Below are 21,452 nucleotides of genomic sequence, written 5' to 3'. Positions count from 1 at the left end.
CCTGCAGAGGAGGAGCCCTGCCTGCAGCTCCCAGGCTTGACGGGAGGAGGGCGGGTGATGTGGAAGGGTTGATCACACCTTCTCCTCTGCTCTCCCCTTCTCTGGGATTTCCTAGCAGAGGCTTAAGGTCTGCAAATAAGTCAGATCCGGGTGGAGAGAGAGAGAGAGAGAGTGTGAAGGAGGAAAAGGTGGCGGTGCCCAGGCAGCAGTGCAGGAGCTCCGTGAGGTAAGGGGGGGAGGGGGGGGGGGGTGCCGTCCCCAGGGCTTTCCGCTAGGGAAACATCTGGCAGAGGAGAGGAGCTTGGTAACGGGGGCTCCCAGCAGTTCACAGCCCAGGCTGAAAGTTTCCAGATGTTCGCTGCGGGATCCCCGGACAGGCGCCTAGACCCAGATGTGCTCCCTCTCAGCGCCTGGGGAGCAGGGAGACGGCAGACGGCGGGACAGCTGTTTTCAGTCGGAGCCTGGGGAGGTGGGCTGTCTCTCTGCACTGCCTGCCTTTTCTCCTTGGGTGTCAGGACTTCCTTCCCCAATTTCAGCCTAGATCTGTCAGTTCCCTCTCTCCCTCTCAGTGATCCTCCTAAGCCCTGCACCCTTCAGGCCACCTCTTCCATCTGGGCTTCAGGAAATGCTGCTGAAGGGATGGACCACAGGTTACTCTGTTACTAGGGGGACACCCCTCCATCTCTACAGTAGAAACCAATCATGGTGGACCAGTGCGTACAGTAATCAACGGCCACCATTCTTCACGAGTCCTCCTCCCCCCCACGCAGGGCAGCCACAGCCTTTGGTCACCATTTTTTTTCCCCACCCCAGAGGTGGCTGCACGCACCTTTCCCGTACAGAGTAGTGGGTGGTGTTGTGGCGGGTGATCTTTCTGGGGAACTCCCGGAGCAAAGAGAAGAGGTGATGATAGGGCCGGGAAAGAGAGATATTTTGGAGAGGGTGGGGGGTAGGGGCAGCGATGCCCCCCCCCCCACCCCCCTCCATGATGTTTGATCGTCCGTGGCCAGCGAGGAAAGTTTTGCAGCACGGGATCTGCCTGAAAGCAGCCTGTGATGCCCCAAACAGCCCATCTCTTTTTTTTTTTCCCCATTTGAGGTCAGAGGTCAAATGTCATGATCTGCTGACCTCTGGGCAAGAGGGCGGAACCCGTGGGCTTTCCAAGGATGCCCTTGTTCACGTGGGATCAATACAGTCACTGCGGGGGAGCGTCCTGGAAACCTTTACGCATTAACTCATTATTTATACAGAAAATAAAGTATAGCAACCATATGATAAATATAACATGGGTGGGGCAACAGTGTAACGTATAATACAGAAAAATATAGAATAACCATCGGGTAAAAATTACAAGGGCGAGATGATAGAATGTGCGTATATATATATATATATATATATATATATATATATATATATATATATATATATATAAACACAGCAACGCATAACAAACTAGAATACATCATGTAATATAGCACAGAATATAATATAACCTAACCTCATATAACATAATATAATCTTAACTCATTATTTATACAGAAAATAAAGTATAGCAGCCATATGATAAATATAACATGGGTGGGGCAACAGTGTAACGTATAATACAGAAAAATATAGCATAACTATAGGGTAAATATTACAAGGGCGAGATGATAGAATGTGTATATATATATAAAACACAGCAACGCATAACATAAACTAGAATACATCATGTAATATAGCACAGAATATAATATAACCTAACCTCATATAACATAATATAATCTTAACTCATTATTTATACAGAAAATAAAGTATAGCAGCCATATGATAAATATGGCTGCTATACTTCTCCATTTCCACGATTTCAGGTCAGTTTTGCAAGCCATTATATTTTCCAAAATTGACTATTGTAACTCACTCCTTCACGGCCTGCCTGATATCGCACTCAAACCTCTCCAGCTACTACAGAACGCCACGGCCAGGGTCCTCACAAAAATCCAACAAGAGGGACCATATAACTCCAATTTTTAAAGAATCTACATTGGCTACCAATTAAGTTTAGAATCCTTCATAAACTATTAAGAGTCACTCACAGAGCCGTACACAACGTCACTCCTCTGGAGCTTACAATACCTGTGCAACTCCACACCTAGGTCCGTCCCAATTAGACTTGCCCAGAGAGGAACTCTTCAAACACCCACCATCAAGACCTCCCTCGGTAAGAGAGCTATATCCGCCTCAGGCCCCAAGCAACGGAGCCTGCTCCCTCCTGAACTGAGGCTGGAACGATGTCCAATCACCTTTAAGAAGAGACTTAAGACTTTGTTATTCGAACAAGCCTTCCCATAACCACTCACCTCAGCCTTGGTTCTTATCCGCATCATGAGTCCTCTATCCAACTTGAGGCCTTCATAGTCCTCCTCTACTCAGTTTCCCTGATCTTCACACAAGTTATACAAATCCAGTTCTCTATACTTGCTTCACACATTTTTTGTTTATCCAGATTATTTCTACCCTGTTCAGTGTTTTTTTTATCCAGGTTATCTCCACCCTGTTAATTGTAAAACAAGACTGTGTTATTTTTGCTGGTTGTAATGTAAACCAAAGTGATAATTAATCCTGTTAATTGAGCCTCGGTATATAAAATTTATAAATAAATAAATATAACATGGGTGGGGCAACAGTGTAATGTATAATACAGAAAAATATAGCATAACCATCGGGTAAAAATTACAAGGGTGAGATGATAGAATGTGTATATATATATATATATATATATATATATATATATATATATATACACATTCTATACACATATACACATAACATAAACTAGAATACATCATGTAATATAGCACAGAATATAATATAACCTAACCTTATATAACATAATATAATCTTAACTCATTATTTATACAGAAAATAAAGTATAGCAACCATATGATAAATATAACATGGGTGGGGTAACAGTGTAACGTATAATACAGAAAAATATAGCATAACCATAGGGTAAATATTACAAGGGCGAGATGATATATATATATATATATATATATATGTATATAAAACACAGCGACACATAACATAATATAGCACAGAATATAATATAACCTAACCTTATATAACATAATATAATGCCCATAATAAAATGTTGATGCAATGTTGAAATACATCCTGACTTACAATATAATGAATGACAGGATGCTATACTACAGGTATAATATAATGAAATAGTGTGATAAGGTTACAATACAGAGCATATATATATATATGTGTGATGTATTATCCACATATACTGTAATAGTACATAGGGTGTTCTTATGACACAGTGAAATATATGATCTGAAGTTAAATATGTAATGTAATATATAGTGGGACCAACACTGAAACGCTGCTTAGCCGGGTAAGTGGCAGCCACTGGAATATCTGGCTATGTTCAAAGGCTGGTTAGGATTTAACCGGTTAAGTAGATAGCCGGATAACTTGGGGGACATAAGTGCCTATATTCAGCCTTATCCGGTTAAGTTAACCCAATAAGTTACACCAGCTCAATCCCGTTATATTCCTGCTGCTGAATATCCATTCTCAGTTAACCGGATAACTAATGTCCAGATAACCGGATATCTTTGCATACTGGGCCCAGTATTCTATAAGGTTCTGAGATAATAATTAAATATATGGATTTCAGTTGGCACATGGTGTGAAGGAGAGGGTATTTCAGAGCACATGAGCTAAGGAGGTTAGAGGAATAGGTTTCATGTAGGTATTTGTAAGGAAACTTGAATGTGATATGCTGTACGTGGTTATTGGACTTGTTGGTCTGGGTGCATGGATCCGATTTTTGTTACGGTATTGGGACGTCAGAGAGAGGAAAATGTGTGAGGTTTATACATATTGTAAATTGTCCTATGTTTTATGTAAATGTCAAGTTTTCTTGTATTTTGGGGGTACGGGATGTTTTACTGATTCGTTAGGGTTATTTGTTTCATACTGCAAGCTGCCTCCAGCCCTTGCTAGCGGTGTTTAACAAATGAGATATGATGTGATACGGGATATTAATGTACAGTGTGATATGAGATATGATACAATGGCGTATGCAGTGTGACTACAGTTAAACTATGGAAGATGTGGTCAAGGCTGGTAGTACAGTGGACTTTAAGACAAAGGTTTGCATGTTTCCGGAAGACAGGTCCAGAAATAATTACTAGCCAGAGAGATCTGGTGGTCTCCACTCCAGGGAGTGAGGGACATGGAAAGGACTTTTCCTATCACGATCTACTGGGTACATCCAAATGACCCAGCCTGCCACTGTTGGAGACAGGATGCAGGGCTTGCTAGGCCCTGGTTCTGACCCAGCATGGCACTTTTTATGTTCTAAAGGGATATTGTGATGTAAGGGACCCAGGGCAGCTTACATCAATAAAATGCATAGAATACAGTAGAAAATATAATCTAATTAAATAAAATACAGTATTATAAAATACAATAAAACTGTAATCAAAATCTGTTCCATAAAGCTGCTCCTACACCCCTCTCCCCAGTGAAGCTACCCTGGGAACACTTACATTTGGGTCTTGGTGATTTGGAGTAAATGACGTGAAATGACATATTATGATATAATAGAGTCTGTGGTGAGAAACACTACGATATAATGTCACATGCATAGTGATATGAGATTTTATGATATAACAGAGTGCATGGTGTGACAAAATATAATGCCACGTACAATGAGATAAATAAGTAAATAATGGAGTATATGGTGTGATTATGACATATTGTATAATGGAGTTTATGTCATATCTCATCTTATACAGCATTATATCATATTTCTTATCACATCATACCACTCCATTATATCATAATAACTCATTTCACACCATATACTTGATTATATCTCATATTACAACATATGCAGCATTATATCATATCTCTTATCAAGCATGCACTCAATTATATTATATCTCATAACACACCATATACTCCATTATACAATATGACATAATCACATGATATACTCCATAATGTCATATCTCATCATGTACAGCATTATATTTTTTTTTTATCATACCATACACTCCATTATATCATATCTCACCATATATTCAATTATATCATAATATCTCATATACACCATATTGGAGTATATGGTGTAATATGATATATTATGATATAATTGAGTGTATGGCATGATTAGAGATATGATATATTGCTGCATATGTTGTAATATGAGATATAATCAAGTATACGGTGTGATACAAGATATTATGATATAATGGAGTGTATGATGTGATAAGAAATATGATATAATGCTGTATAAGATGAGATATGACATAATGGAGTCTATGATGTGATATGATATATTATGATATAACTGAGTGTATGGCATGATTAGAGATATGATATATTGCCGCATATGATGTAAAATGATATAATGGAGCACACGGTGTGATATAAGGCAATATGAAATAATGGAGTACATGGTGTTATTATGACATGATAGAATGGAGTCTGCAGTGAGATACACTATGATATAATGCTGCATATTGTGTGATACATTATGATATAATGGAGTGTATGATGTGACAAGATATGATTAGGTTGCTGAATACGATGTAATATGAGATATTACGATATAACTAGCTGATACCCAGTGAAATTTCCCAGAGGTTCCTAGTCACATTCCAGGCCCCTGCAATGTCCTGTTCTCAACATCACCTTCACCCCTGTTGTAATTTTGAGTATCTCCCCACCCCAGCCCCCAGCTATCAGCTTCATCCCACCACTCACCCCTCCCCTCCCCTCTCCACCACTCTCCACCTGACCTGACCAAAGCATGTCTCCTCTACTCCCCTTCCACCCACTTCTCAGGCTCCCTCCAATCCCACTGGCCTGCGGATCACTCTTCCAGGCCGCACGCCTCCTGGCCTCCTTCCCATCCAGCACCCAGCAGGCAGCCCAGCATCCTCTGGGAATCCTCCCAGCCTCAATGTCCCGCAGCTCCGCTGCCATCACCGTGCAGTGAGCCAGGAGATCGAGCGTGTCTGAAGGCTCAGGGCAGAGCATACCCGGGCCTACGCCCTCTGGGCTACGTGCAGAGCTCGAAATATACGCGCATGGATTCTGAATTTCGCACGCATTCTCCTCAGCAGCTGGCGGGATGATGTCTCATATCACCTCACCAGTCGCCAACAGGCAGGCAGCACTTTTGGGGGCTCTGTGTATTATATATATATATATACACATGATGGAGCATGCGGTGAGATACACTGCGGCATGAAGGAGCGTACGGTGCCAGTATGAGAGCCGCACCACAGGCTCCCTTCCGACACGCACTGCGGCTGACCTGTGTGATTCATTCAGACTGGTTTGTCAGGATCAGAACAGGAAAGGTGACCCGGGGGAAACCACATTCTGTGCCGACGCCCTGCGGAGGATCTCAGGGCTCTTCACCTGCCCCTGATTCAGTTCAGGTTTAAGAGCCGGTGTCACACCGGAGGCCAAAGCAGCAGCAGAGTGCGCTCAGCCCAGCTCCACCGGCCCACGCGCAGCTGGACGGGCGTTTTTCGGACGCGCCGTGCCGACGCCCAATGCAATAAGGGGATTGGCGCCTCCGAGCTCACGGGCAGCTAACGGCGCTCATCACGTGTATAAATGCCATGCAGACGAGGCCATTAGCTACTACCCCCCGACGCCAGCCCCGGAGCTGGTGTCAAGTGAAACCGCGAGGTCGATTGCTCCAGAGAAATTGAAAAAAAAAATTACTGCCCCGTGTGGTTCCTCTTACTCGAATCCTTGCTATACGCAGTGCAATTCTAGTGCTTGCGCTGCAAGAGCGCCACTGATTTGAGATGCACGTTCGCTGGGCTTGATTGTTAAACTTTGGAGGTTTCCGAACCGGAGGGGAGAAGAAATACGGTCGTGTCAGGGGATCTTCGGCGAATCGGTGTGCGCAAGCGTTTTAAAATAAAGCGGGAAATGTCCCAAGGCCCCGTGGACCCTCCGCAGAGGCACGAAGGGACGTGCACCCATTGTAACTCAGGGCACCCGTCGCAGGCGTTCCCCAGCGCAGTCCTCCCTGTTAAAGCAGCCGCTAATTTACAGGCTGCACTGGGCGGCCAGAGGCTGAAAAGACGGGGGTCCCCATTCATGTCCCTTAGCGCCCAGGGCCACTGATCCACGCGAGGAGCCGTGCCTGATCTCTCAGAGGACTCTGCCCCTTATCCGTTCCATCTCTTCCGCCCTTCCCCCTTTTCCGAGACATCCTCGGCTGCCAAGGTGCTAGGAGCCTTTCTCTAAATCTTCAGCAAACATCAGCATGGGATAAAGAGAAAGACAGAAGGCGTCAGTCCCAGCAGCACCTTCCCACTCAATAAACAGCACCCAGTAAGCTAAGAAAATCTCCACACTGGAGAAGGACCATCAAATGCACTGCCCGTGTGGATACAGAGCCTGTCACCTCTAGGACTGGAGGGATCAGGGGATGGGAGCAGGGATACAGAGCCTGTCACCTCTAGGACTGGAGGGATCAGGGGATGGGAGCAGGGATACAGAGCCTGTCACCTCTAGGACTGGAGGGAGCAGGGGATGAGAGCAGGGATACAGAGTCTGTCACCTCTAGGACTGGAGGGATCAGGGGACGGGTGCAGGGATACAGAGCCTGTCACCTCTAGGACTGGAGGGATCAGGGGACGGGAGCAGGGATACAGAGCCTGTCACCTCTAGGACTGGAGGGAGCAGGGGATGGGAGCAGGGATACAGAGCCTGTCACCTCTAGGACTGGAGGGATCAGGGGATGGGAGCAGGGATACAGAGCCTGTCACCTCTAGGACTGGAGGGATCAGGGGACGGGAGCAGGGATACAGAGCCCGTCACCTCTAGGACTGGAGGGATCAGGGGATGGGAGCAGGGATACAGAGCCCGTCACCTCTAGGACTGGAGGGATCAGGGGATGGGAGCAGGGATACAGAGCCCGTCACCTCTAGGACTGGAGGGATCAGGGGATGGGTGCAGGGATACAGAGCCTGTCACCTCTAGGACTGGAGGGATCAGGGGACGGGAGCAGGGATACAGAGCCTGTCACCTCTAGGACTGGAGGGATCAGGGGATGGGAGCAGGGATACAGAGCCTGTCACCTCTAGGACTGGAGGTATCAGGGGACGTGAGCAGGGATACAGAGCCTGTCACCTCTAGGACTGGAGGGAGCAGGGGATGGGAGCAGGGATACAGAGCCCATCACCTCTAGGACTGGAGGGATCAGGGGATGGGAGCAGGGATACAGAGCCTGTCACCTCTAGGACTGGAGGGATCAGGGGACGGGAGCAGGGATACAGAGCCTGTCACCTCTAGGACTGGAGGGATCAGGGGACGGGAGCAGGGATACAGAGCCTGTCACCTCTAGGACTGGAGGTATCAGGGGACGTGAGCAGGGATACAGAGCCTGTCACCTCTAGGACTGGAGGGAGCAGGGGATGGGAGCAGGGATACAGAGCCTGTCACCTCTAGGACTGGAGGGATCAGGGGACGGGAGCAGGGATACAGAGCCTGTCACCTCTAGGACTGGAGGGATCAGGGGATGGGAGCAGGGATACAGAGCCTGTCACCTCTAGGACTGGAGGGATCAGGGGGATGGGAGCAGGGATACAGAGCCTGTCACCTCTAGGACTGGAGGGAGCAGGGGACGGGAGCAGGGATACAGAGCCTGTCACCTCTAGGACTGGAGGGATCAGGGGATGGGAGCAGGATACAGAGTCTGTCACCTCTAGGACTGGAGGGATCAGGGGATGGGAGCAGGGATACGGAGTCTGTCACCTCTAGGACTGGAGGGAGCAGGGGACGGGAGCAGGGATACAGAGCCTGTCACCTCTAGGACTGGAGGGAGCAGGGGATGGGAGCAGGGATACAGAGCCTGTCACCTCTAGGACTGGAGGGATCAGGGGATGGGAGCAGGGATACAGAGCCTGTCACCTCTAGGACTGGAGGGATCAGGGGACGGGAGCAGGGATACAGAGCCCGTCACCTCTAGGACTGGAGGGATCAGGGGATGGGAGCAGGGATACAGAGCCCGTCACCTCTAGGACTGGAGGGATCAGGGGATGGGAGCAGGGATACAGAGCCCGTCACCTCTAGGACTGGAGGGATCAGGGGATGGGTGCAGGGATACAGAGCCCGTCACCTCTAGGACTGGAGGGATCAGGGGACGGGAGCAGGGATACAGAGCCTGTCACCTCTAGGACTGGAGGGAGCAGGGGATGGGAGCAGGGATACAGAGCCCGTCACCTCTAGGACTGGAGGGATCAGGGGACGGGAGCAGGGATACAGAGCCCGTCACCTCTAGGACTGGAGGGATCAGGGGACGGGAGCAGGGATACAGAGCCTGTCACCTCTAGGACTGGAGGGATCAGGGGACGGGAGCAGGGATACAGAGCCTGTCACCTCTAGGACTGGAGGGATCAGGGGACGGGAGCAGGGATACAGAGCCTGTCACCTCTAGGACTGGAGGGATCAGGGGATGGGAGCAGGGATACAGAGCCTGTCACCTCTAGGACTGGAGGGAGCAGGGGATGGGAGCAGGGATACAGAGCCTGTCACCTCTAGGACTGGAGAGATCAGGGGATGGGAGCAGGGATACAGAGCCTGTCACCTCTAGGACTGGAGGGATCAGGGGATGGGAGCAGGGATACAGAGCCTGTCACCTCTAGGACTGGAGGGATCAGGGGACGGGAGCAGGGATACAGAGCCTGTCACCTCTAGGACTGGAGAGATCAGGGGATGGGAGCAGGGATACAGAGCCTGTCACCTCTAGGACTGGAGGGATCAGGGGATGGGAGCAGGGATACAGAGCCTGTCACCTCTAGGACTGGAGGGATCAGGGGATGGGAGCAGGGATACAGAGCCTGTCACCTCTAGGACTGGAGGGATCAGGGGATGGGGGCAGGGATACAGAGCCTGTCACCTCTAGGACTGGAGGGATCAGGGGATGGGAGCAGGGATACAGAGCCTGTCACCTCTAGGACTGGAGGGATCAGGGGATGGGAGCAGGGATACAGAGCCCGTCACCTCTAGGACTGGAGGGAGCAGGGGATGGGAGCAGGGATACAGAGCCCGTCACCTCTAGGACTGGAGGGATCAGGGGACGGGAGCAGGGATACAGAGCCCGTCACCTCTAGGACTGGAGGGATCAGGGGACGGGAGCAGGGATACAGAGCCCGTCACCTCTAGGACTGGAGGGATCAGGGGATGGGAGCAGGGATACAGAGCCCGTCACCTCTAGGACTGGAGGGATCAGGGGATGGGAGCAGGGATACAGAGCCTGTCACCTCTAGGACTGGAGGGATCAGGGGATGGGAGCAGGGATACAGAGCCCGTCACCTCTAGGACTGGAGGGAGCAGGGGATGGGAGCAGGGATACAGAGCCCGTCACCTCTAGGACTGGAGGGATCAGGGGACGGGAGCAGGGATACAGAGCCCGTCACCTCTAGGACTGGAGGGAGCAGGGGACGGGAGCAGGGATACAGAGCCCGTCACCTCTAGGACTGGAGGGATCGGGGGACGGGAGCAGGGATACAGAGCCCGTCACCTCTAGGACTGGAGGGATCGGGGGACGGGAGCAGGGATACAGAGCCTGTCACCTCTAGGACTGGAGGGATCGGGGGATGGGTGCAGGGATACAGAGCCTGTCACCTCTAGGACTGGAGGGATCAGGGGATGGGAGCAGGGATACAGAGCCTGTCACCTCTAGGACTGGAGGGATCAGGGGATGGGAGCAGGGATACAGAGCCTGTCACCTCTAGGACTGGAGGGATCAGGGGACGGGAGCAGGGATACAGAGCCTGTCACCTCTAGGACTGGAGGGATCAGGGGACGGGAGCAGGGATACCGAGCCTGTTATCTCTAGGACTGGAGGGATCAGGGGGATGGGAGCAGGGTTACAGAGCCTGTCACCTCTAGGACTGGAGGGATCAGGGGACGGGAGCAGGGATACAGAGCCTGTCACCTCTAGGACTGGAGGGATCAGGGGACGGGAGCAGGGATACAGAGCCTGTCACCTCTAGGACTGGAGGGATCAGGGGATGGGAGCAGGGATACAGAGCCTGTCACCTCTAGGTCTGGCAGGATCAGGGGATGGGGGCAGGGGTGCAGGGGATACAGAGCTGTCACCTCTTGGACTGGAGGGATCAGGGGATGGCACATGTTACGTTCTTGGGTAATATACATGCACATGTCTGAGGTGTATGCCCTGGCAGCACACCTGTAGCACTAGGTCTTGCACTTGAGCTCTCAGAGGTGAGATAGGGGCATTCCCTTGCTATCTTGTGGCATAGGCAGGAGTATTTCGGTTTTTCCTTGTCATTTTAGACTTAACAGCAGCCTTCAGCCCTATTGATCATTCTATTCTCATCAAGCGTTTTGCTGATATAGGGATAGGAAATACTATTCTGAAATAGTTTTCTTCTTTTCTGAGGGATCGATATCAATTTATGTTCCAGGGATAAAACGATGAATTCCAGCTTTGTACCGAGGTACCTCAAGGTTTGGCCTTATCGGCTTCCTTCTTTAATGTCTATATTGCCCCAATCTGTTGTATTTTTGTCTCAGTTGGATGTAGGGGTATCGTCTTTTGTTTTTGCCGACGATCTTCAGTCCTTTGTCCCAATCACTGACTGGATTGACCGTCCTCTTAAGAAGGTTTGAACTCTCTGATGACCCTTAAGGATTGCGTAACAAAAAAAAACCCAGATTGCTCCTAAATTTGTGAAAAAGAGAAATCTTATAGTTAAGCTGGATTTCCCCGACTCATGTGCTCCTCAGTCTCTGGTCGTAGATGAAGTGAAAAGAAACCCGAGGGTGATAGAGGCCAAGGAACCTTGGGGTCATTGTGGATTCGAAGCTTGCAAGCAATTTCAAGCAATGCAAGGGGCCTGCTTGAAATTACACGATGCTGCGAAGAGCGAGTTTGGTTTTAAGAACGCTCGTGCATTCTCCAGCATTGCCTTCACCAGATTATTGTAACGCCCGATACCCTCGGTCTCCCACAAAAAAAACTCTTTATAAAGGCCTCACAACTCGTTCAGGATCCCACCGCGGGGATGGGAGCCGGGACTCCCATTCCTGAGCAGATATCATCACCCGGTCCTGAAGGACTCACGCCTCGGCTTCCCGTTAAACGGAGGGATCTGCTTTGAAATCCTGACGTTAAGCCTTCGGGCGGCTCTCGAGCTTCATCGCCCCGGTAGGCGCCTTGAGATCTTCCGTCATTCAGGATTATCCGTCTGGAGATGAATCTCGCGAAAGGGTTCCCGAGCTTTGCAAATACTCTTCGGCGAAATATGAAGGAAGAACACCCCCCCCCCCTTCCAAAATTCAGGAAGATGTTAAAGGGCCTTTCTGTCTGTTTCCATGAAGATGGCATTTGTGGCTGAAATGTTGCGGCTGAGGAGCCGAATGGTTTAAGGTCACGGCCTGTATAGGGTCTGGCGTTTATGAAAGTCGAGGACGGCGTGGACGGCCTGTGACATCTCATGAGAGAGAGAGAGAGAGAGAGAGAGTATCCTATTGTGATGAAATTCCCTCGCCAGCCCCCTGCCTTCCTGCATGTGCCAGGGTCCCTCACGAGTCCTGTCTTCTCCTGCCTGAGACAGTGATATCTTGCCCCAGCTCCCCCCACTATCACCTCCAGCATTCACCCACACCCCGCCCGGGTGCCCCCCTCATCAGCCCACGTTAACCCTCGCCTCCTCCCCCGTCACTGCCCCCAGCTTTCACCTGCTCCTTGCCTCGCCCTCAGCAGTCACCCCTGCTTATCATAGAAACATAGAAATGACGGCAGAGGAAGACCGAACGGCTCATCCAGTCCGCCCAGCAAGCTTTCACACTTGGTTTTTTTTTCATACTTTTCTGTTACTCTTGGCCCTTTTAAGTAACTTTTTGGTTCTATTTCCCTTCCCCCCCCCCCCCCCCCCCGCAAGCTACTCCCACCCTTGTTTACCCAGCCCGTGCAATTCAGTCCTTGTTGGTTGTTTGAATATAAATCCTCTTTTCTTCATTCCCCCTGTCGTTGAAGCAGTTGACCCGTTCCCCAGCAGTCGTCCCTGGAATCAAGCAGGAGCCCGAACCCGTTAAAATGTCCTTGGCCTTTTCTGGCGGGTGACCCCCCCTCGCCTGACTGAATAATGATATGAGAGGAGAGAGAATGGCAGGGCCAGGGCCTGAAGGCATCGCTCTCACCAGCCGGCCCCTGTGTGCCCGCTTCTCTGTCCTCAGATGGCCTCTGCCAACGACGCCCGGCAGACCCAGAAAGATGCCGCCGACCAGAACTTTGACTACATGTTCAAGCTGCTGATCATCGGCAACAGCAGCGTGGGCAAGACGTCCTTCCTCTTCCGCTACGCGGACGACTCCTTCACCTCCGCCTTCGTCAGCACCGTGGGCATCGACTTCAAGGTCAAGACGGTGTACCGCAACGAGAAGAGGGTCAAGCTGCAGATCTGGGTGAGTGCCCGGCGTGAGGGGGTGGGGGGGGGGGGGCACGTGCCCAGGGCGCTCGAGAGTGGGAGGGGGAAGAGGGAGGCGGGAGAGGAGGAGTAACGCCGTGCACTCCTCCTCCTGCAGGAACACGTGTATGCACAGCACACACACACACTGATACAGGTACCTGCACACACAGCATACAGGAACACATGTGCACACACACACAGACATACAACAAGTGTGCACACAGAGCACACTCACATGCAGGAACGCGTGTGCACACACACACAGAGCACACTCACATGCAGGAACGCATGTGCACACTCACACACAGAGCACACTCACATGCAGGAACACATGTACACACAGCCCACACAGACATACAACACGTGTGCACACAGAGCACACTCACATGCAGGAACACATGTGCAAACACACACAGACATACAACAAGTGTGCACACAGAGCACACTCACATGCAGGAATGCGTGTGCACACACACACACAGAGCACACTCACATGCAGGAACATGTGTATGCACAGCACGCACACACAGCATACAGGAACGCATGTGCACACACACACACACAGAGCATACTCACATGCAGGAACACATGTACTCACAGTCCACACAGACATACAACACGTGTGCACACAGAGCCCACTCACATGCAGGAACGCATGTGCACACTCACACACAGAGTACACTCACATGCAGGAACACATGTTCGTACAGCCCACACAGACATACAAGTGTGCACACAGAGCACACTCACATGCAGGAACACGTGTGCACACTCACACACAGAGCACACTCACATGCAGGAACGCGTATGCACACTCACACACAGAGCACACTCACATGCAGGAACACGTGTACGCACAGCCCACACAGACATACAACACGTGTGCACTGATACAGGTATCTGTACACACAGCACACTGACCTGTATTTGTCTCTAGTCCCTGCTCTGCAGGGATCAGATCTGCCCTTGCTCCGCCTGGGCCTGGGAACAGGAAGAAGGGAGGTCAAGTTGACAGATTCCGGCTCGTGGAAGTAAGAGATTTCTCTGGTAAAGTCCACGCTGACTCACTCACTCCGTGTACCCAAGGGGTGTGGAGATTCGGGCTACGCCCATGAGAGCATATATACCCCTCAGCTAGGGTTACCATATAGCTCCATGTCAGTAGGGAGAAGCCGAGCCGGGCCTGGGTTTTACTCTGCCTGCTGTGGGGGCTTCCTGCCTTCAGTGGGCAGGGAAGGATTAATCTCTTGCTACCTCCACTTGTTGTAAGCAGGGAGTTGGGAGTGAGAAAACCTAACCCTGCATGGAGTTTGATGCTGACATGGAGCTGGGTTCCCACCTGTCCCCGGGGGGGTGGGTCAGCACAGGGCTCTGGGAGGGATGGGGAGTTGGGAGGAGAGAGGGATTCAGCCTGCCTGAATGGAGGGATGCTTAGAGTGTCAGGGGGAGGTGATGTTAGGGTTTATGCCTTTTGGTGGGCTGAGGTTTGCAGGACATGATGATTATCATGGAGCAGGGATACCAGGATTAATGGTAGCAACAGCAGGTAAATACTAATGACAAAGAAAGGAAAACAACCACAGATGCACACCCACAAATGAGAAAACACCCTCACGCACACTTACCACACCCACACACACATATACGTGCTCCTTAACCAAAGCGTTTGCGATCCCAGGAAGAGGTTAAGTTACTCGCTGCAGGTCACACAGTGAGAGCTGGTGGCAGGAGTGGGATTGGAAACTGAGTCTGCAGGTGTCACAGCTTTGTGTGATTCCATGCTGAAGGCCACACAGTGAGAGATGGTGGCAGTAGTGGGATTGGAAGCTGAGTCTGCAGGTGCCATAGCTCTGAATGTCGCCGTGCTGAAGGTCACTCACTGAGAGATGGTGGCAGTAGTGGGATTGGAAGCTGAGTCTGCAGGTGCCATAGCTCTGAATGTCGCCGTGCTGAAGGTCACTCACTGAGAGATGGAGGCAGTAGTGGGATTGGAAGCTGAGTCTGCAGGTGTCACAGCTTTGTTTTGATTCCATGCTGCAGGTCACACAGTAAGAGATGGTGGCAGTAGTGGAATTGGAAGCTGAGTCTGCAGGTGCCATAGCTCTGAATGTTGCCGTGCTGAAGGTCACTCACTGAGAGATGGTGGCAGCAGTGGGATTGGAAGCTGAGTCTGCAGGTGTCATAGCTCTGAATGTCGCCGTGCTGAAGGTCACTCACTGAGAGATGGTGGCAGCAGTGGGATTGGAAGCTGAGTCTGCAGGTGTCATAGCTCTGAATGTCGCCGTGCTGAAGGTCACTCACTGAGAGATGGTGGCAGCAGTGGGATTGGAAGCTGAGTCTGCAGGTGTCATAGCTCTGAATGTCGCCGTGCTGAAGGTCACTCACTGAGAGATGGTGGCAGCAGTGGGATTGGAAGCTGAGTCTGCAGGTGCCATAGCTCTGAATGTCGCCGTGCTGAAGGTCACTCACTGAGAGATGGTGGCAGTACTAGGGCTGGAAGCTGGGCCTGCACAAGCTCTATGTATTACTTGCAGAAACCTACATAGAAGGTGTTATTAGCGGGCTGCGAAAGGATGTTCCTCCGCTAATGGATGAAGGGGGGAACGGAAACCTCTGGTGGAGGGGGCAGCGGCGGTCCCAGAAATAAGGGAAGGAGCTGTCTCTCTAAAGAGAAATGTTTGCTAGGTGCCAGGCCTTTGGCCTTGGAGACAGGGGAGGGAGGGCGAGGAGCCCGTCTCTGACATGGGGATGGAAGGAGGTTGCTGTGGCAACGCGGGCCTTGTCTCCCAGGCTCCGTCACAAGAGCCCTGTGCGTGAGAGACGCTGGAGACGTCAGACGGCAGCTTTGCTCTTTCCTTGCCAACGCTGAAGCCCGCACCACACTCTGATTTTTTTTTTTTCCACAAGGAGAACAAAACCTTCCAACTGTGGAAATGTTAATTGGTGCGTTAAACTGATCTCCATTTCCTGCAACTGATGAGGTGGAAACTGACGTAGGTGGCTGGGACAAACAACAGATACGGGGACCAAATAGAAGGAAGCGAGGGAGAGACAGGGTCTAATCCCCGGCTCTGTCACTGACTCTCTGTGTGTGACCTCAGGGGGAGTCACTTTATCCCCCTGTGCCTCAGCTCTAATCCCCGGCTCTGTCACTGACTCTCTGTGTGTGACCTCGGGGTGAGACACTTTATCCCCCTGTGCCTCAGCTCTAATCCCCGGCTCTGTCACTGACTCTCTGTGTGTGACCTCAGGGGGAGTCACTTTATCCCCCTGTGCCTCAGCTCTAATCCCCGGCTCTGTCACTGACTCTCTGTGTGTGACCTCAGGGGGAGTCACTTTCCCTCCCTGTGCCTCAGCTCTAATCCCCGGCTCTGTCACTGACTCTCTGTGTGTGACCTCAGGGTGAGTCACTTTATCCCCCTGTGCCTCAGCTCTAATCCCCGGCTCTGTCACTGACTCTCTGTGTGTGACCTCAGGGTGAGTCACTTTATCCCCCTGTGCCTCAGCTCTAATCCCCGGCTCTGTCACTGACTCTCTGTGTGTGACCTCGGGGTGAGACACTTTATCCCCCCTGTGCCTCAGCTCTAATCCCCGGCTCTGTCACTGACTCTGTGTGTGTGACCTCAGGGGGAGTCACTTTATCCCCCTGTGCCTCAGCTCTAATCCCCGGTTCTGTCACTGATTCTCTGTGTGTGACCTCAGGGGGAGTCACTTTATCCCCCTGTACCTCAGTTCTAATCCCCGGCTCTGTCACTGATTCTCTGTGTGTGACCTCAGGGTGAGACACTTTATCCCCCTGTGCCTCAGCTCTAATCCCCGGCTCTGTCACTGACTCTCTGTGTGTGACCTCAGGGGGAGTCACTTTATCCCCCTGTGCCTCAGCTCTAATCCCCGGCTCTGTCACTGACTCTCTGTGTGTGACCTCAGGGGGAGTCACTTTATCCCCCTGTGCCTCAGCTCTAATCCCCGGCTCTGTCACTGACTCTCTGTGTGTGTGTGACCTCGGGGGGAGTCACTTTCCCTCCCTGTGCCTCAGCTCTAATCCCCGGCTCTGTCACTGACTCTCTGTGTGTGTGTGACCTTGGGGGGAGTCACTTTCCCTCCCTGGGCCTGGATTCTCACTCCCGGCTGGGAAGGAAGTGATCTGTGTGTGTGGAGCTGTGTTATTTGCCGGCAGCTGGAGGACTCCCGGCCTCTGCTCCTCTCACAGGACTGCCCGAGCCAGTCGCGCCGCTCACGTCTGGGGAATCAGGTTCCGGTACGGATGCACTGGTTTCGGAGCTGCATTGCTCTCTCCTGGGGGTTCCCCGGCCTGGCTGTCCCTTCTACCCTTGACTTCTCCCTTTTGCTGCCTTTTTCTAAGGACACAGCGGGCCAGGAACGATACCGAACCATCACCACCGCCTACTACAGGGGGGCCATGGGCTTCTTACTGATGTACGACATCTCAAACCAGGACTCTTTCAACGCAGTGCAGGACTGGTAAGAAGATGCCCTCGCCCTGACGCCTTGCTGCCAGCTTTCTGTTTTCGGCTTGCGATGCAGAGATAATGCAGGGGAGGGGGTGGTAGGGGCTGTGAAATCCTCAGGATTTGCAGGGATGCTCCCACCTCGCTGGCACCTGCTGCTGGAAGGGTGCCAAGGGGCGGCCGGTCGTGCCTGTGCCAGCTGCTTTCGTCCCCCGAATGGATTCTGCTTGGATCGAAGGAAGGGGAGGGGAGCCACGCTGAGCGGGGAGAGTAAGGTTGCAGCCTGACTCCCTGTCTTATGGGGCAAGGGTAACCCGGGCATGGTTTTCCCCACTGCATGCGGGGGAACCTGTAGTTGGGGGTAATGAGAAATACAACAGGGGTAAAACCAGGACCGGACCTGCTTAGCCCTTATGACATGGAGGCAGGAGGCGACTCCTTGGACGTGTGCCAGGGAGATGCTGGGGCAGGGCGGTGAGGCCGAGGGACTGACAGCCGTGAACTCCGGCCCCGCTTCTCAGGATTATCAAAATTATGTTCTTAAACCCGGCAGGATTTTGGGAAGCCCGGATCAGCCTGGCCCCCTCCCCCGATGAGCTGGGCAATGCCTGCCGGGGATGATGGCGTCTTCCCCTCCCCCCCCCCCTCCCCCTTCCTGATCCGTTTCTCCCTTTCTCGCTCAGGGCCACGCAGATCAAGACCTACTCCTGGGACAACGCGCAGGTGATCCTGGTGGGGAACAAGTGCGACCTGGAAGACGACCGGGTCATCCCCGCAGAGGACGGGAAGCGGCTGGCCGACGAGCTAGGTCAGGAGATTTCCCCCTCCTTGGCTTTCTAGGTCTCTATGGGCATCCAGACGGGCCCGGGCGCCTTTGCTCACTATGCGTCATGTTTATCGTCCTCCTTTTACAGCCCACGTCGGGGGGGTTTTTTTGTTGTTTTTTTTTAAATATACGCAGCAGTCAGACCCGCCTTGGATGCTGTCAGGACCCTGCGCCTCCCTCCGTATCAGCTCCGATTAGTGGATGACGATCAGTCGCACAATTATCATGCACACACCGTGAGCGGGTGACGAGATACCCCCAGCAGCAGACGGGGAAACATCCCGCGCGCGCTGCCCAGAGGAATGTGCGGCACGCTCTGGCGACAGGGGTGGCGTCAGGCGGGCGGCCTCCGCGGGTCAAACGCAGCACACACCCAAGCGGGCCATCCGCGCAGCGTCCCGGCCGCGCAGCGCGCAAAGGACAGCCAGGCCTCGCCCCTCGCTCTGGCCGCCCTCCAGCCAGAAGAGCGCGGCGCGTGCCGGGGGTTCGCGCCGCGCCCCGCGCGCGCGAGGCCTTGTGCAGCTGCTGGCAGAGACGTTTCACGCTCCTTTTCCCCCTGTTCCTCCCCCAGGTTTTGAATTCTTTGAAGCCAGCGCGAAGGAAAACATCAACGTGAAGCAGGTCTTTGAGCGCCTGGTGGACATTATATGTGAGAAGATGAACGAGAGCTTGGACGCCAATTCCTCCCCCGTCAGCAACAGCAAGAATGCCAACCTGAGTGAGACTCCCCCGCAGCAGTCCAACAGCTGCTCCTGCTAAACAAGGGTCTCTCTTCTGCCCACACACACACGCACACACACACATGCATGCACGCACACACACAAACACACGCTCGCACACTCATACACACACTCACACACATGTGCGCGCGCACACAGACACACGCAAGCATGCACACACACACACGCATGCACACGCTCGCACACACGCTCGCACACTCATACACACACTCACACACATGTGTGTGCACACACACAGACACATGCATGCACACACACATGCACGCGCGCACACACACACATGCACGCACGCACACACACACGCATGCGCACACACTCCTGCCTTTGGTGCTTTCACCTTCTCCTCTGCTGCAACTCTCCCCTGCGTCCCTCCTCCCCTCCTACACATCCTCAACCAGAAAGATAATGCATCGCTGTCTCACTAAAGCCAAACTTCCCGGGGAAGGCCGTCGGTGAATTCTAGCGTGACCTCCCAAAGGGAGCTTATGAATCAGAAAACCAAGAGGCGAAAAGTCCATGAACCACATAAAAAAAGAACCGAATCGCCAGATCTTTCTGGAGATGCTGGCTGGCATCGGGGAGGCAGGAGAATGTACTTTGTAGTAGCTAAATCCATGAGCACAGGATGATCTGATGCTGGCTCTGTCGTTGAGTCTCTCTGTGTGACTTGGGCATGAGCCTCACTCTCTTCCTCTGCAGCTGGGCGATGATAGCGCTGTTCCTTCTCACCTTCCCCGCTGGGAAGCTCTCATGCTGGACCTTCCCATCCAGGTGGTGGCTGCATATCCACTTTCTGAAATGCTGTGAAGGCCCAGCTCACGAGGCTCCGTTCGCACGAGGGCTGCCAGGTAGTAAAAGCCCAGGTTAGCTTTTTAATTCTCCCAGCAGCAGAAAGCCGGCAGGTCATTTCATGAGGGGCACCGGGTTTTTGAAGGTGCTGTCTCTTCCAGACACGATGCTTGGTGGACACAAACGTCCGAACGGAAAGGAGAATGACTCTGGAACAGCGTCTCACCCTGCCGGCCTCTTTCACCGCTCCCCATCAGCACAGGGAGGTTGCCCCTGGCACCGCTCCGGCCTGCGTGCTCCTCTCTAGGTTGCCATGCTTGCAAGGTCTTAACGAATGCCCTGCCACCTCTCTCCCTGTCCCTCCGCCACGGGGGGGGGTGAGCAGAACCTCCGGTCTGCGACCGTTTCTGGCCACGGAGGAGGACACACGGCGCGCACACCATAGCCGTGTATGCCTCACGCCCTTCGGCGCTGGTTCCCCTACGGATCCAGGAGGCCTTCGTAAACGGAGTCAACGGCTACTGCAGCGCTTCTCCGGGACGAGAGAGAGGCATTGACTTCCAATAAGCACTTTACCGATTCAGGGATCTTACGAGCGGCAAGCCCCGATTAAAAATTCTAGGAGACCAATGATTATAGCGGGGCACTGCTGCAATAGCAAGGAAGCCAACAAGCAATGCCGCCTGTAAAGGTCTCCTAGCGCAGATCCCTAAGGATCCAGGCCTTGAAGGGTGTGATGATATATTTAGGTGGATTGTGTGGTGGTGGTGGTGGTGCATTCGTGATTTCCACCTGGTCGTGTTTCTCATGCTATAACCATAACCCTGAATGTGCCAAGAGCAGAAGGTAAGGACGTGAGACTCCATGCTGCTTCTGTAGGCGCTGAATAAAGGACGCTCTTTGGGAAATCAGGCCCAAACGCGTACGCCAGGTCCGGTTTTGGTTTGTTTTTTTTCCAAATAGTGGCTTATCCTAGAGAAATCCCTGGAGCCGGATGTGCCTGCCTAGACTAAAGGATGCTTTAGATGCCTTCCCTCAGGTTTCGTGAGGTTGGACCGTGAATTGCCCTTCTCTGGTGTTTATTACGAGCATCGCCCCCAGTCTTGTTGCATCTGCACGGATGTTTCCCCCAGTCCCATCCACATACCAGGAA

General features: G+C 52.0%; 1 protein-coding gene across 1 annotated transcript; it reads left to right on the top strand.

Moving 5' to 3' along the window:
* The first annotated feature begins 73 nt into the window (after window positions 1-73).
* LOC115082343 (ras-related protein Rab-3D) lies at window positions 74-19,669 on the top strand. The gene is made up of 5 exons (XM_029586579.1): window positions 74-226; window positions 13,243-13,470; window positions 17,839-17,957; window positions 18,628-18,752; window positions 19,342-19,669. The coding sequence occupies exons 2-5, from the start codon at window positions 13,243-13,245 to the stop codon at window positions 19,527-19,529; spliced, it is 660 nt and encodes a 219-aa protein (XP_029442439.1). The 5' UTR covers window positions 74-226; the 3' UTR covers window positions 19,530-19,669.
* The last annotated feature ends 1,783 nt before the right edge of the window (window positions 19,670-21,452 follow it).

The sequence above is a fragment of the Rhinatrema bivittatum genome, unplaced genomic scaffold, assembly GCF_901001135.1.
Source record: "Rhinatrema bivittatum unplaced genomic scaffold, aRhiBiv1.1, whole genome shotgun sequence".
Taxonomy (NCBI): Eukaryota; Metazoa; Chordata; class Amphibia; order Gymnophiona; family Rhinatrematidae; genus Rhinatrema; species Rhinatrema bivittatum.
This window is presented reverse-complemented; position numbering and strand designations above follow the sequence as displayed.

Coding starts and splice junctions, on each gene's coding strand:
- LOC115082343 (XM_029586579.1), top strand. CDS start 13,243: ATGGCCTCTGCCAACGACGCCCGGCAGACCCAGAAAGATGCCGCCGAC. Junction 13,471..17,838: donor GGGTCAAGCTGCAGATCTGG/GTGAGTGCCCGG, acceptor CCTTTTTCTAAG/GACACAGCGGGCCAGGAACG. Junction 17,958..18,627: donor TTCAACGCAGTGCAGGACTG/GTAAGAAGATGC, acceptor TTTCTCGCTCAG/GGCCACGCAGATCAAGACCT.